Below are 15,014 nucleotides of genomic sequence, written 5' to 3'. Positions count from 1 at the left end.
ATTTTATAGAGTACCAAAATAAGCAAAGGATCAGCACTCCATACAAAGTGTTAGTTCTGGTGAGGAAGGTAGAAGGGAGATGGACTTCGATTACACTAAGGTCTTTTTGCAAGTCTAAAGAAAATTCCATTTCAGCAAAACAGATTGGGGTTTAGATCCCCCACAGGTCTATTCATTAAATAGTCCTTTAAAGACACTTTTACATTTTCCTCATTCAAAGAAAAGGGATGACTTAAAGCAATATTAACAAGGAGGTGGTGCTGTTAATGTTTAATGTCAATATGCAAGGTCATCTGCTATAAAGGCTAGAAGAGCAACACAACTTTGTCTTTACTTCTGAAGACTTAGAAATCGACTAACATTTGAAAAAAGTTGCAAGCACGCTACACCGACTCTACACCTAGGCTGCTGCTGGTAAGCCTCCGCTAGTCTGTACGCCGCCATGAGGGACGCGGCAACTCCCAAGCCCAGATGCTGGCAGTGACATGTGCTCTCACACGGATGCCACAAGTCCGACTTGGGACGGTTCTCTCTCTCCCCTGTCTTACGGCATTAAAATGCAAGGAAATTAGCAGCTAACATTGCCACTACAGTTTTACAAGAGCATAAATCTGAACAAAATAGCAGTTAAAACAAATTGAAGCTCTCTGTCCCGACTCCAGGATTCATGATCCACAACAACCCTCCTGTCCTGCTCCCTGTCCAGTTTCTTCCCCCGCTCCTTCCCTCACGTGTTTTACAATAAATAGGTTCAGTGAATTTACATGATGCAAGCGCAACTCAAAGACTTTTGCCCTATACATATAACCATGTTAAAAAATTGTGAGATTATACATGTGATATCTCTAACAGAGCAACCACCAGTTCAGATTTTTAACGAAACACGAGTATTTCAGCATGTATACAGTAATGAGTTTGAAACTGTCCAACATCAGCGCTTTCATACATTCTCTTCCTCTTTATAGCCTTAAAGGGATTTTAGACCCTGATGGCGACAATCCCAAAACAAGAGTAAAATGAATTTATTTTATTGCAAACAAACGTCTAGAGTTAAATTTCTCCACCCACTTTCTTTAAAGAGAAAAGGAATCAGCAGGCTAAGGAGATACACCCATTTGAGAATTGACATGATTAAAAATTAGATATAAAATGGGTGACTCACAGTTTCATTAGCTTACAAAATGGTGGAGTAACTACTACAAGCACACTAGGTATACAGTATTTTGTGGGGAAAAAAGAGTTATACAGACACACAGCTAACTTCATATAGATCCCATTAGACAACTGGATTTACAACAAGTTTTGTTTAATAAGAAATGGGCAAAGCCAGCTTCTTTTCAGAATCAAAATGCAGAACAAATGGAAAAGAAATTATGGTGTTGTACCTTCACAAGTTTGAGCCTCCACAAATAATGCAACCAAGTTTTACAACTTTAAGAGCTTCTACATACACTCCACCTTCGCTATTTAGCCCCAGGTTTCCTCTTTGCCCCCAACATCTTATTGAGTTCCAAATGTTACAAAAAAAAAGTCCTAGTTATTGCCAGAAACTTTTACCTCCCCCTCCTCCCCTCCCCACCCAGAAGCTTCACAGAGAGGATGGAGTGTAATATGGAGCTTTACATAGTCTCATGGTATTTATGAGGGCTAAGGAGCCTCCATACGAATCTGGTTGCTAACATTTCTATCGTATTGTGACATGACTCACGACTGTTTCTTAGAAATTGGGGAATGGGGAAAAAGGAGAAAATTTTTTAATAAAAAGACACCAGGTACAAAGCAACGTTTTACTTTTGTTGTGGTAAAAAAAAAGTCACATTTTACAGATAAAATGTAGAACCCTGAAATACTGACACATTCTCTTATCGTGCACAATGCTGAGGTTCTCTTACGAATCACTTTAAAACTGCAATTAAAAATGTACAAAAAAAGAAAAGAAAAAAATCAACCCACAAAGCTTCTAAAAAAGGAACCCGCAGGCACTTCCTCTTGTGGAATGTTTAAAAAGTTAGCCTACTAAAGAAAACAGTCGACTTCTTGTGAAGGTTTTGAAGAAATATGTATCAGTTCATTTATTTGGGTATTCAATAATATCCTTGGTGATAATGCTGACTCCATGGCTTCTGACCCCAGAATTGCTGCAATAAATGGATAAATAGTTAATTTTAACCTGTCATCACATACTGGTTACATTTACTACAGAAAAAAAAAAGCAGCATTTAACAAACATCTAGTTCTCCTGGAACTTGAGCAGATTACAAGTCCTCTCAAACAGCAGCAAGTTCCTGAAGAACCGAAGGCAGTTAAAGAGTTCACTTCACAGTAGTAACGTGAAGCCAAATACTACATACCATGAAGACCGATAAGCCGTAGCTGACATTTGATATATCAAGACCATCAAGCCAGTTTCTGTGCAAAACTTAATCTATTTATAGCGCTATCACCTAGCATTAGAAGATTTTGCTATCCAGTTTTGATTACACATTAATTACTACAGACAGTGTTTTGAAACATTCAAGTTAATCAGCCGAAAGGTAAAGCTATGACTACTTACACCCTGCTGCCACTGGTTGTAGCCCTGAGATTGGTTTTTGTAGCCACGATTATTTCCCCTTCCTCTGAAGTTCTGCAAGAGGACAATGGTTTTTAATTACTCCACCTATACAGATTTTTCAAAAGTGTAACAATCTTCGTAATCTTGCAAAACTAGTAACGATCTTTGTATTGCCACCAAAACACCACACACCATACAGAATCTTTCAAATGCAAGGTAACAGGTTAAAAACCAAACAACCCCCCCAAAACCATAACCTCCCTGAAAAACACTAGGATACAAACGGTTTCCCCCCTCTGAAGAACTGTGCCTTAAACACGGGGCAAGAACCTTGGAATTAATAAGCCAGCTCAAACTCTTGTTGCCAGTGGTCTGGAAAGCCAGCTAATCTAGTTTTCACTCACCCTATTTCCAGCTGCTAAACTGCAGCAGGACAACTAAAAATACAAGAGCTTGCCTATTTTTAGTTAGGAAAGGCGGTAGTTGCTATAAGGATGTGTTATCTGATCAGACAAAGGGATATGGGTCACACAACTGAAAATAGAAGAAGAGCTAGTCCACAGAACTTCAAATAAAAGTTATGGTACAAAAACCAAAGGACAATGACACCAGTAGATAAAATATTGCATTTCCCCTGTTTGTCAGCATCAGACAGGCCAGAGCCATGGTTACTGGCTTGGGCTCCATCTGCTGGCTCTGCAGTAATCCAAATTATGTTTTCAAATACTTCCACTGATATTCCATCACCAGTATGTCTTTACCAGTTGTGTTTGATACCAGACACCAAAACAAAGACTCTCTCCAGAGCCATTTCCAGAAAGTTCCCCAAATGCTTGTTAAAGATATACCTTAACCCTAAGGCTAAACAACGGTTACTACTATGTGGAGAGACGGAAAAAAAGAAAAATCAAAACACCCCCTAAAAAAAATCTTCATCTTTTAAACAGTCAGCATCAGTGTTTCTCACACCAACATTCAGAGCTCTGGGCACATACACTGAACTACAAAGCCAGGCCTTTTCGTGTGGGATTAGCGTAGTACCACAACCAAGTCTGGGGTTATTCACAGCCACCAAACCTTTCTAACATCATCCAAAAATCCAAAAAAAAACCCATTGCCCCCCGAAAGCATCACCTGGTTGTAGTTTCCCCTGTTGGGCATTCCACCTCTGTTATAGTTTCCTCTGTTTGAGTAGCCACCTCTGCTTGGAAAGACAGGGCCACGAGGATATGGGTAGCCAACTGCACCACTGCTGCCACCGCCACCACCGCCACCTCCACCACCTCGCTGAGGCATGTTGCCTCCCCTCCTGTTGTATCCACCACGATTGCCAGGGACTGCAGGGAAAGAGTTACTTCAATCAAGTAATTGTTAGGTCTTAAGTATTTCTTAGGTAAAGATTATTTTTCAAAATAATGATGGTACAGATGTCAACGAAAATATTAAGTCACCTGCTCAGAGTGAAAAAAGATGGTATTTTTAACATGACACTTACGCACACACACACCCCAACACAGTCTGGTACACAAGTGAACACCAAAATAACATAAAAACTGAAAGCTGGGCCTCAAGCCATGTGAACAGCGTCATCCAGGACTCTGCCAATCCTCACTTCACAAGTTGGACAACTCTGTACTAATTGCTACAGACTTTCCCCTCCTCCAGCAGCAGAAACCTCCAAAACTGACTGGCTTATTTCTAGGCTCACCTCCTCCTCTGAAGTTGCCCCGCATGTTGAATCCTCCACGTCCTCTCTGACCCCTATTAAATTGATTTTTATTGCTCTTCTTGTTCTTCTTTGAGCCAGTGTTCTGCTTCTTTTCTGGTGGAAGAGATTTCTTACTTTCTTCTTTATATTGTTCCAAAAGCTTCTGAGCTTCTTCTTTTTGCAACTCTACATAGATTATTTCATCAAAACATTCTGCTACCTCTGGCAGTGTGAAGTTCCCTATAATTGCAAAAACACTGAGTATTCAGCATCTACATTCAGCTACAATCAAAGCCGTAATTTAACCACCTTTCTCCCATTCTTCCTCCCACCCGCTGCATTCCCTCAGCATAGGGACAGAATTACATAATTTGAGCATTTAAGAAATGTAACAGTGACAAAAGAAATAAAAAGGTCTTCATGGAGTTGCCAGTACTGTTCCAAACCTCGAAAACATTCTGCCTGTATCTTTTTTTTCTTTTATAAGCCTCCACTCAGAATACCAGTTTCTGCCAAATATGTCACTTATATAGGGCACTTTATGCCAAGACAGCTTTGTGCATCTGCATGAAGCATATCAGCATAACTGAGTAGTGTTAAGGACTGCAGCAGAGGGAACACAATATAGTGTTATCCTACAAGTTACAATAGTCTTCCAGTTTTGTTTAAGTACAACTGTTTAAGATAAAGTGATTTTTTAGACTTCACGTTTACTTAATCCTTTAAACAGATACTCAGCATCCTAAAACACAGTATAGGATTATGTTCCATGCCTTTCATTTTGAGAACTGCATGCTCTGGAAGATCTTTTCCCTCCACCTCTGCCTTCTTTTGTGTTCTTTGCTTGTAGTCTTCATCTTTTGGGCAAACAACAACTGCTTTGCGCTGGAAGCCTGCAAACAGGCACATTTTTCTCCTCTGCGCAGCTGCAGACACATTTGTCTGAAAAAAATGCAGTAACTTACTACACGTAGCTGTCATTGTAAGAGTTAAGGAAGTCAACTTATGGTGTATAGACTTCACCTCTACAAGAGCTTGCAATGAAGTTTACAAATAACTGGACATAAAGATGCTGCATAATGCAAAGTTACGAGCTCATATCCACGTGTTAAAACACTATTCCTCCCACATCCCATAAATCCAGAGAAGTTCACACAAGCATTTGTAGTAATATCTCAACTCTGCGTCCCCTGAATGAGTAGTAAGTCAGTAAGTGAAACAACTGCTATTACAATGTAACTTTAATCCCATTTAATTACTGCACTACAGCCTATAACAATTTCCTTAACCATTTGTCACTGAAGCTTCTACCTGATCCAAAATGAAATTCCGCTTCTTACGAGCTGCAATCTCAATGAACTTTCCAAGACACTGTGGAGCTCTCTGCAACAGCGTGTTAAGTTTTCCAGTGTCCGCCATCTGCCGCTTAAAACCTGCAACCTACAGAGAGATTTCCAGAGTTAAAAAAAAATAGCCCCGATACATGTGGCTGATGGGTTTTTTTTCTAAGTATTTTTCACCTGGCTTCAAGGATCGTTCAAATTCAAGGCCACAGCTACAAACTTTTGAATGAAATTCCCAAAGCCTCCCAAAGACAGAAGAGCTTTATACACACAAAGACTCTAGGTGAATCAATACAGCTGAACCTAAGGTACACTCACCACGTCACTAAGTCAAAGCTAAATGTTCTGAGGACAGCAACATAAAGAGAAATAGAGATACTTAAACAGTCAACAACAGCTGACTGTTTCTTATGTAGTACCACAAAAAGCTTCAGAATCCTGCTGTGCCATGTACAAGTTAGCAGCCCAGCAAGATAAAAATCTTCTAGCTAACCAGTAGCTGGTTTCTTGTATTTCTTTGATACAAAAGAATCCCATGGTAGCCAAAGACCTCAGGTTTACAGCAAGTCTTTAATGTATGAACAAACAAAATACTGTATTATCACTTACCATCATTTTGTCCATAATAGTATTTGTCCCAAGAATGTTGTATTTCCCAGGATTTGCTGCTGCATGTTTGGTAACCCATGTAGTCTTGCCAGCTCCAGGCAAGCCAATCATCATCACCACCTATGACGACAGATCTGTACTTGAGATACTAGTTCAAAGATTCTTCTTTAATACTCAGCTTAGACCAGCAAGCCTAATGTAAACCGAGTGAGGCTCGCAGGGGCACTGGGGTTATGTATGTGTGTGAAGGGTCACAGGATACCAAGTGTTAAAGATCCCAAACAAAAAGGTCAGAGTGGTGGTGTACATCAGTCTGCCTAAACTCTACCACTTCTGTTCATCTATTTTAACAACTTTCAGATTATCACCAAGAAACTTACCTCGCAATCCTTCTTTTGCTCAGGTCCCTTTGGTCCTCGGACCCTATCCTCCAGGGGGACCTTCTGGATGAAGGTGTATTCTTCAGGTACAGGAAAGTAAGGTTCCTCCTTCTGACCAAAGTTGAACTCAACTGCACAGTTATGGCAGAGAACATGTGGGAAGAGTGGTCGCCCATCAAGAACCTCCTTACTTATTTTGAACGCAACACCAAGCTCTTGTCCATTCTTGGAGTATGAGAGTTCCACTTCGTCACCATCAAAATTCTGGTTTTCAGACAAAGCATTAGTTTGGATAAAGTTACTCACCTCGCTCTATAAAGTTTTATTAGTCTTATCACTATGTTGGCTATACACTGCTACATCATAAAGTAACTACTTAAAAGTTGTCTTAAAGTAAGTTACTGGCAACGATCATCTTGTTTAAGATTCTTTTTTTTTTTAAAAGCTTTAAACACATTTGTCTGTGCATATGTGATCTTGACATGTTGACAGCAGTCACTGCTGGTAGGCAATACCTGCTCTTTCTACCTCCTCCCTATGTTAAATACTCTCTCTTGCTCCAAGTTTCTCTGTGTTTGATTTACTGCTTCTCATAAAGCAGGCTAAAAATTCAAGGGTGTTTTTCCTCAAAAGAAAATATTAAGTGAAAACTTACAGCAAAACATCCAATCACATCATTTTCATCAAACTTCTCACCAAAGTCTTCAGTCTCACAATTGCATGTCTTTATTCCTTTTAGAGAATACCCATAAGAAAATTCTTCTTCACCTGAAGAAATAATTTAAACTTATTAAAAAGAGGCATTTTTACCTACCCTTCTAGAAATACAATCACTTCACAGCTACTTAAGTAAGCTGCTGTTCAGAATGTTCTTATTCATGCCAAAACAAGCCATGACCCCCAAAGAGCTACAGCTCATTCTTTTATTCACAAATACTATCACTTGAGATGGAACAGCAGCATCTCCCCATCCCAGTTTTAAAAGCCTCATGCTGCTGGTTCCAGATTCATGTTGACATAAAACTGAACTGCCAGATAAAGACATGAGCAAGCATTTTTAAAGACCTGATTATGTATCAGTGTACCTGCAGCGTAGTTAGTCAGAAAGGCTTTCTGACTTTAGTCTCCAGTAACACTTACCCCTCCCCATTTTAAAAGGGAGTTTAGGCTGAATGTCTGCTATGCAACAGCTGAGGATGAAGCTGCAAGGAACAAGCTAACAGGAAGCATCAACCACAAGGATTCAGGTGAAACTTAAGTGCTTAACTATAAAGCTGCTGCTGCTGTCAGAACATACCAATTAATTTACATTTCCCACAAAGATGCATCTCAGCAGCAGATATCAGCTATCAAAACCATTATGATCAGTTCCCATATAGGTAATGAAATCGTACTACTTTCTCCTTAGCTACTTTCAGAAATGAGGATTCTCCCCCCAAGCCAAAAGGATGACAATGTAGTTATCCAGGATTTTTTCTTCACTGGTTCAATCTTACACCATGCCCCACACTTCAAAAAAGAAGTGGGGGGAGGGGCAGGAAGTGGAAAAGGGCCAGCAAGAAAAACCCTCTTCCTATTTTATGATGCTACAAGAAAAGGAGAAATCCTTAATCTTGTCAGGTCTTCCAGAATGTTCTCCCACAACCCATACCTGACCACTAAAAGAATTAACTCTCAAATCACGTACTCCTTACAGGCCCAAATACTTAACCATTTTATTTGTTCCAAATAATAAACTTTCTTGCACCACATTCACTGAACAATTCAAGACCACTTTTCAAAACACACGAATTACAGTCACTAAGCTTTTCCCATCTGCTAAGAAAAAAACCTTAAAACTTCAACCATGCACACAGTAACACAAAAATAATCAAATGTTCAAGTCTTACTTACCAAGCAACATTCCACTTGTGTTCAGTGACCAGCCAACTCGTACTTCATGTATGTCAATGTCTTTTGTATACAGGTGTTTAACAGGAATCTTTTCTGTAACCTATTTTTAAATTATTCATGAAAAGGTACGTAGTATTTATTAGACAGTAACAAGACGTGAACACAAAGGCAACATCTGGAACCTTTACACTTTGGTTAAATCTTTGCTAAGTCTGAGCAATCACCTTCTGCAAAAATAAAACATGCTTAAGTATGTGAAACCACAAGCCAATGGCTAAATAGTTTCATCTCCTCGTGGGGCAATGAAGATGCAAGATACCATATACCTTCAAAGCACCTCAAAGCCAGAGCCGTCCCTCTCAGCAGACAAAAGCCTTAATCTTTTTGATACCGTATTAAAATCACAAACAAGATGTGTATATATATATATTAAATAAATGCCATAAACTTGGGGTTAACAGTAAACTACTTTGCCAGTAAAATATGATGATGTACTAAGAAATGGTTTTATATAGACTGGGGAAAATATTATACTCCTCCCTTTCCACATTAAGCAGACTTCCTGGGCAAGCTGCCAGCTTCCAAACAACACAACCAGATTAAAAAAACCCGAACACCTAAAAGCACTGGAGTCTGTAGGCAACCAGCTATTTTCTAACAGCCTTTACAAACTTCACCAAACTAAAGTGAAAAACTGATCAGCATCTACCAGTTTTCCACAACTATTCAAGTCAGGTGACTGAGGTGAAACTGATTTGAAAGTGAACAGGGCAATAAATACTGACATCAATTTCACTTCATTGGCCTTCTAAAAGTTAGGGGTACCAACAGACACAGAAGTCACTCGATGCAAGAGCATGAAGAATGGGATCACTACCCACTCCTCACCATAGGGGGTGTATTTGAAAGCACTAGAGGGATAGAACAGAGTAAGCATTTATATACACAGGCACATCATATGCAAAGCAGCCTTTAACACTGTTAAGTCAGGGGAAAAAAGTCAGGCTTTGTACTTCCTGTTATCCTTTAATCAACAAAGGAGAAATCTGTTTATTACAAGGCTGACTGACAAAGAGTGTTCTTATCATTTAGGAGAACTCTTGCTCCCAAAATGCAAGTACCTGCTAAACACTCCCATTCACCATGTTTGCAAGTCAGAATTATTCAGCTTGGAAGGGACCTCTGGAGGTCATCTAGCCTAAATCCCTGCTTAGAGCAGGTCAAACTCAGACTAAGCAGGAACAGAAAAAAGGACTGCTGGGATAATTTATATTCCCTTTTTAAAAGAAGCCAAGCTTTCTGTAATCTTCTGAAAGTACAAGCAAACTTCTGACTAGCGAACATCAAAATTCTTAAAGTGTTGATACATGAGGCGCCAAATAAATTATTGATTCAAAAATGAGACTAGAAGTTATACATTCAGGGCAAATGCAAGCTTTTTTTTTTTGTTAAATCAAAGTTCTTATAGAAGAGAAAGCAGTTCTGCAAATTGAGCCACCTTTTATCATGAACCATTTCACAGGCTCATCAGAGGCCTTCTGAAAGTCCTGTTCACCTGAATTAGTTTCAGCTAAGTCCACAAAACCTGTCAAGTATAAAGAACATTCTATTTAAGCATGCAAAACAGTTTCCCATAAAACATCGGTTTAACTCACCTTCATCTCAAAGCAGACTTTGCCTTTGGAAACTCCATAGGAGGCTCTCCCTCCAGCCCAAAGGAAAGCAAAGCTTTCCATGGTCAGAGAGGAAGCACTAAACCGGTCTCTTGAGATTTTAAAATGCAGGTCACAGTTATCTGCCAACATAAAAATCATTCTCTTTACTTGAGTTACAACATAAAGTACAGTTGTCCAAGTTTATGCATTAAAGGTTGATTTCAGCTTTCAAAGGTGATTTTGAAGACAAACCACCAGCAAGTGCTCAGCACCTTTCAGGAAAGCCTAGATGGAGCTACAGACTGAAGCTCAGCCAAATACGTTGGGTATTTCCGTCAACGCAGAGCAGAGGAACCTGCATTGTGCTCTCTGCATTATTTGCTAGATACCTTTTTGAAGCCTTCATACCCCCCATGCCCAAACCTAAAGGCAGCTGAGAAGTAAATAGGAACACAAAGTATTTTTGTTTAAGTACTGAAAGTAGTACTGTCTTTGGTTAATATAGTCAATTAGCAAGTCCAATTAGATTAAGCCAATTAAAATGAAATCAGTTAAGTCAAGTGCATATAGGTTAAAAACACAGAATGTGGTAAGAGAACCTATCTTACCTAAGAAACACTACCCGCACTATGAATTCACCTACCGCTCTCAGAACTTAAGTGGAATCCCTGTTTTACAGGCATCCTCAGAGCTGCATACCATGAAATTTCAAATTAATCTTCTAGTAGGTTTCAAAAAGACAATACAAAATGGTAAGACAAGGTGCAGGATATAGCACTTCAATGCGCCAGACCAAAGAACCTAGAGAAGAAACTCCAAACTTATTCGAGAGTTACAAGGAGCAAAACGAGCACGGGATGAGTTGTTCTGCCCTGGTATAAAATCAGCACGCAGCCCAAGTACCTGAAAATGCATTCTTCCCTGTATTACTGTAACTGTCATGCATGATTTTGTTTGCATACAGCCATCCCCAGTTGCAACTACAGTATTTGCGATCCAAGTGTATTCTCATTAGTACTTCTATTTGTCACCTGAAACCAGATAAAATTACAGAGAGGAAACCCACCCATGCAGGTTTACTTTTGGAACAACAAATGAGAGCAGAATTGGTAGTTCCAGCTTCCTTGTAAGACACTGGTAATAAAAAGCGCTTGAGTGCTAAACCTCTTATTTGTCTGGATCATTACGGTCCAGAAAAAAACATGCCAAGTTGTTATGCAATTCAGTCTTAAAGCTATGTTTGATTCTGATCTCTGAGCAGTCTAGCGACACACTGTGATTTAAAGTTTGCCCAGTAACAAAACTTTCTACTAGAAATAATGAAAAGTAGTCACTACTCAGTTATTGCAAAAGTGAGCAGCTCCCACAAAGGTGGCTGCTCACCAAGTTAGCAGCTAATACTTGAGATTTAGTTACCAAAGTGTCAAGGATGGCATTTTCCACAATTTACTTGGCTATGAACTAACAGCTCCTTAATTTCAAACATTTATTGGGAAAAAACTGCCCTAACTACTGGCAAATATGCCAGACAACACCAAAATTTAAGCTTTCCTTCTGTGGCACTTTAAGAATCCAGTAAATTCCAGCATCACTTATTCAAGATTTCTAATACCACACTAAGCCTTTACTTACCCTCCAGAACACAAACGTCAGCTCTGCCCCAGTCATGGTACTTCACCACTAACAGTGGCATTTGTAATCTGCCTCAAAATCAAACCCACTGTTTCTAGGTATTTTTCGATTTCTATGCCCTTGTGACCAATTCTCTCTGCCATCCTATTTGCACAAATCACCCCCCTGCTCTGCAAACTCCCAGGTTGCATGAATGGGTCACTTTTAAAGGAGGTCTTACCTGATATTTTTGTTAAATTTACCAGAAAATGTGGAAATATGCTCTGCTGGCCGACATGTAAACAGGGCCTCAGCAAGTTATGCACCAACCTCACTTTTCAAATACCACTGCTACAACTACCTCCACTACTGACTCTCAGGACTTTCTGAAAAGGTGAAAAGCTCGTGTGCTGTTATCATTGGTTTCTGAAGCTGTTTCCAGGGTGTTCTGTGCTCACTCTACACTTGCCACCTTGCTTTTCAGGCTAGATTAGTGTTCTGGTTAAGATCTGCTCAGAAAACTCTATGGTATCACAAGCTTCATGGAAAACCCAAGCTTATCACTGCTAATATAAAGACCTATATACGTTTCTGTTCTTTTCTATACTGAAAATGAGTGGAAACACCTTTTCTAGTAGGTTTTTTTTTTCCCTAGAAGTTATTTTGTAATGGAAGACAAGGAATGTATTCACCCCACATTTCAGAAAGTGTGGTTTTAAGATGAAAGCATGTTTTACTCACAAGTGTCAAGACAAACCACTGTATCATCAAAATGTTCATCTTCTTCTTCAACAGGTGGTTGAGGGGACTTGGCCCTGAGGAAAACAAAACCGAAGGATAATAAAGCTACATGCATTTTCACACTGCTAAATTACACATTTCTGCAGTTCACTTCTCTTTACCAAAAATGCTGCCCAGCATCATGCTCATTTACCTGCTGTATTTATTTTCTTCAATGTATTCAAAATATCCACGGCCATGGTCTTCACGTGGTCTCTTCACTCCTCTCTTCTTTTCACCAGGTTTTTGTTCCGTTTTAGTGTCTCCTGTAAGAGAATAATGATTTATTTTAATTACACGCAGTGATTCTTTAATCGGGAATGAAGTCCTATACAATGGTTCCAGCTTGGAAACCGTTAAGAACCTACAGCATGAGCAAAGTAGCCTAAAGAAGAATTTTTCTTTGTACCAAGATAAAAACGCGCCTCTGGAATTTTCTGTAAAGACTCAAAATTCGTCTGCTAAATCGCTTTATCTCGAGTGCTGGTACACTCCTCGATGTTAATATCCTCACAGAAAAGCCAGACAGAGAAGGGAAAAAATAATGATATTAAAAAAAAATAAAAAATAAAAAATCGCGGGGGGGGGGGGGGGGGGGGGAAGGCAACACAAAACCCTCCCGCGCCGCCATGCCGCCCCCCCCCCCCCCCGCGGGACATTCCCGGCCGCTCGCAAGGACACCGCGCGATCCGCACGACTGCGCCTCCTCCCGGCAGCCCGGCGGGAGCCCCGCGCGGGGCCGCGCCGCCCGGCTGCCTGCAGGGAAGGGATTCCGCCTCCTCCCGCCTCCATTGTACCCGGCCTTCCCAACGCCATCCCGTGCAGCGGCCAGGCCGGAAGTGACGTCACGCCGCCCAGCGCTCCTCAGCACAATACAGCGCGCCCCAGCGGCCCCTCCGCCGCCACCCCTCCCCCCCCTCCCCCCCCCCCCCCGGGCCCGCCGCCGCGGCCCCTTCCCCGCACCTCCCCCCGCCGCGGCCCCTCCTCCTCCTCCTCCGCGCGGCGGCCCCTCGCGGGACCCGCGCCCCTGCTCGCGCCGCGGGGCCCGCGCGGCAGCACGCGAGGGGCGCTGGAGGCGCCGCCGTCGCGCCCGCGCCCCGGAAACCGCCCTCCCGGCCGTCACCGTCACCCCCCCCCCCCCCCCCCCCCCCACAATGGGAGCTCCCGCGACGGGGGGATGGGATTAACGGCCTTTCCCCCCTCCCTGCCGCGCACACTCACCCCCGGTGGCCTGGGCCCCGGGGCGGCCGCCGCCACCGCCGCCTTCCGCTTTCTTCTGCTGCTGCTGCTGCTGCTTGGCGGGGCCCGCCGGGCCGGAGGCGGCCGCCGCCGGGGGCCCCGAGGCGCCGCTGGCGCTTTTGCCGGGGGCTTCCTTGGCGGCGCCGCGTGGCTGGAGGAGCGGCGGGGGCTGCTGCTGCGGCTGGGGCTGCTGCGGCTGCTGCTCCCCGTGCCCGTTGGCGTCCCCGGCCGCAGCCTCCTCCTCGTCGGCGAGCTCGTCCTCCCCCTCCTGGAATCCCTGGTCGTCTCCGTTCTCATCCTCCTCCTCCTCCTCTTCCTCCTCCTCGCCGCCCGCCTCCTCTTCCATGGGGCCGCCCCCGGCCCCCGCCCGCTCGCCGTTCTCCTCGCCCAGCTCCATGGCGTCGCCATCGGCGGCCTCCAGCCCTTCCTCGTCGTCGTCCTCCGCGGTGGAGGCCGCGGCCTGGTCGGGGCCTCCCCCCTGGTGGAGCTGCGAGGCGCCCCCGCCGCTCTCGGCCGCCTCCCCCTCCATGCTGCCGTTGCCAGGCTCGACTGCGCTGCTGGCGGGGCCTCCCCCGCCGGCCTCCTCTTGGTCTAGCGCGGCCTGGAGCCGCTCCATGAGCTCGGCCTTGAGGCCCTTATCGGAGAGGCGCCGCTTTTTCAGCTCCTCCTTCAGCTCCGACACCTTCAGCTTCTTCACGTTCACGGGCGAGCAGCTCATGGCGGCGGCGGCTCGATCCCTGGGCGGCGGGGGGAGGGCGACGCTGTGCTGGGGCGGACGGCGGCGGCGGCGCTGGGTCGAGGCCCCGGCGGGAGGCGGCTGGGTGGGTGGCGCGGCTGGTTCGTGCGGCTGCGGCAGCTGCAGAGCGGACCCGCCTGGCGCCAAATCCTTTCACCGAGCTCGCGAGGGAGACGCGCCTCGCGGGGCCGAGCACGCAGCACTGCCCGCCCCGCCCCCGCGCACGTCGTCCCTCCTCCCCCCCCTCCCTCCCCGATACCGTAACGGCCGCCGGCGCGCGCCCGTACCGTAAATACCCACCCGAGCGCAGCGGCGCCGCGCGAAACCCGCCGCCTTCACGCGTGGGGGGCCCCGCTCCGCGGCCGGCGCCGCGCAGGGCGCAGCGTGAAGGGCGGCAGCAGCTCTGCCGCCGCGCCCGCCCCGCTCCGCAGCCGCGCCCGCGCCATGTTGGGCCGGGCGGCCGCGGGAAGCCGTTCTCGTCCCCTCAGCGCCGCGCCGGCGGGACG

The 15,014-nt window shown here is 44.3% G+C and overlaps 1 protein-coding gene across 1 annotated transcript; it reads right to left on the bottom strand.

Annotated features, from left to right (window-relative positions):
- Window positions 1-1,012: 1,012 nt before the first annotated feature.
- Window positions 1,013-14,702, bottom strand: HNRNPU (heterogeneous nuclear ribonucleoprotein U). The gene is made up of 14 exons (XM_055810083.1): window positions 13,755-14,702; window positions 12,688-12,799; window positions 12,495-12,568; window positions 10,143-10,282; window positions 8,488-8,587; window positions 7,250-7,362; window positions 6,595-6,858; window positions 6,215-6,334; window positions 5,574-5,702; window positions 5,036-5,204; window positions 4,263-4,502; window positions 3,689-3,891; window positions 2,555-2,626; window positions 1,013-2,138 (listed from the first exon to the last, which is right to left on the bottom strand). The coding sequence occupies exons 1-14, from the start codon at window positions 14,488-14,490 to the stop codon at window positions 2,085-2,087; spliced, it is 2,526 nt and encodes an 841-aa protein (XP_055666058.1). The 5' UTR covers window positions 14,491-14,702; the 3' UTR covers window positions 1,013-2,084.
- Between the last annotated feature and the right edge of the window lie 312 nt (window positions 14,703-15,014).

The sequence above is a fragment of the Falco peregrinus genome, chromosome 7, assembly GCF_023634155.1.
Source record: "Falco peregrinus isolate bFalPer1 chromosome 7, bFalPer1.pri, whole genome shotgun sequence".
Taxonomy (NCBI): Eukaryota; Metazoa; Chordata; class Aves; order Falconiformes; family Falconidae; genus Falco; species Falco peregrinus.
Note: the sequence above shows the minus strand (reverse complement) of the source record. Positions and strands in the feature narration are given on the sequence as shown.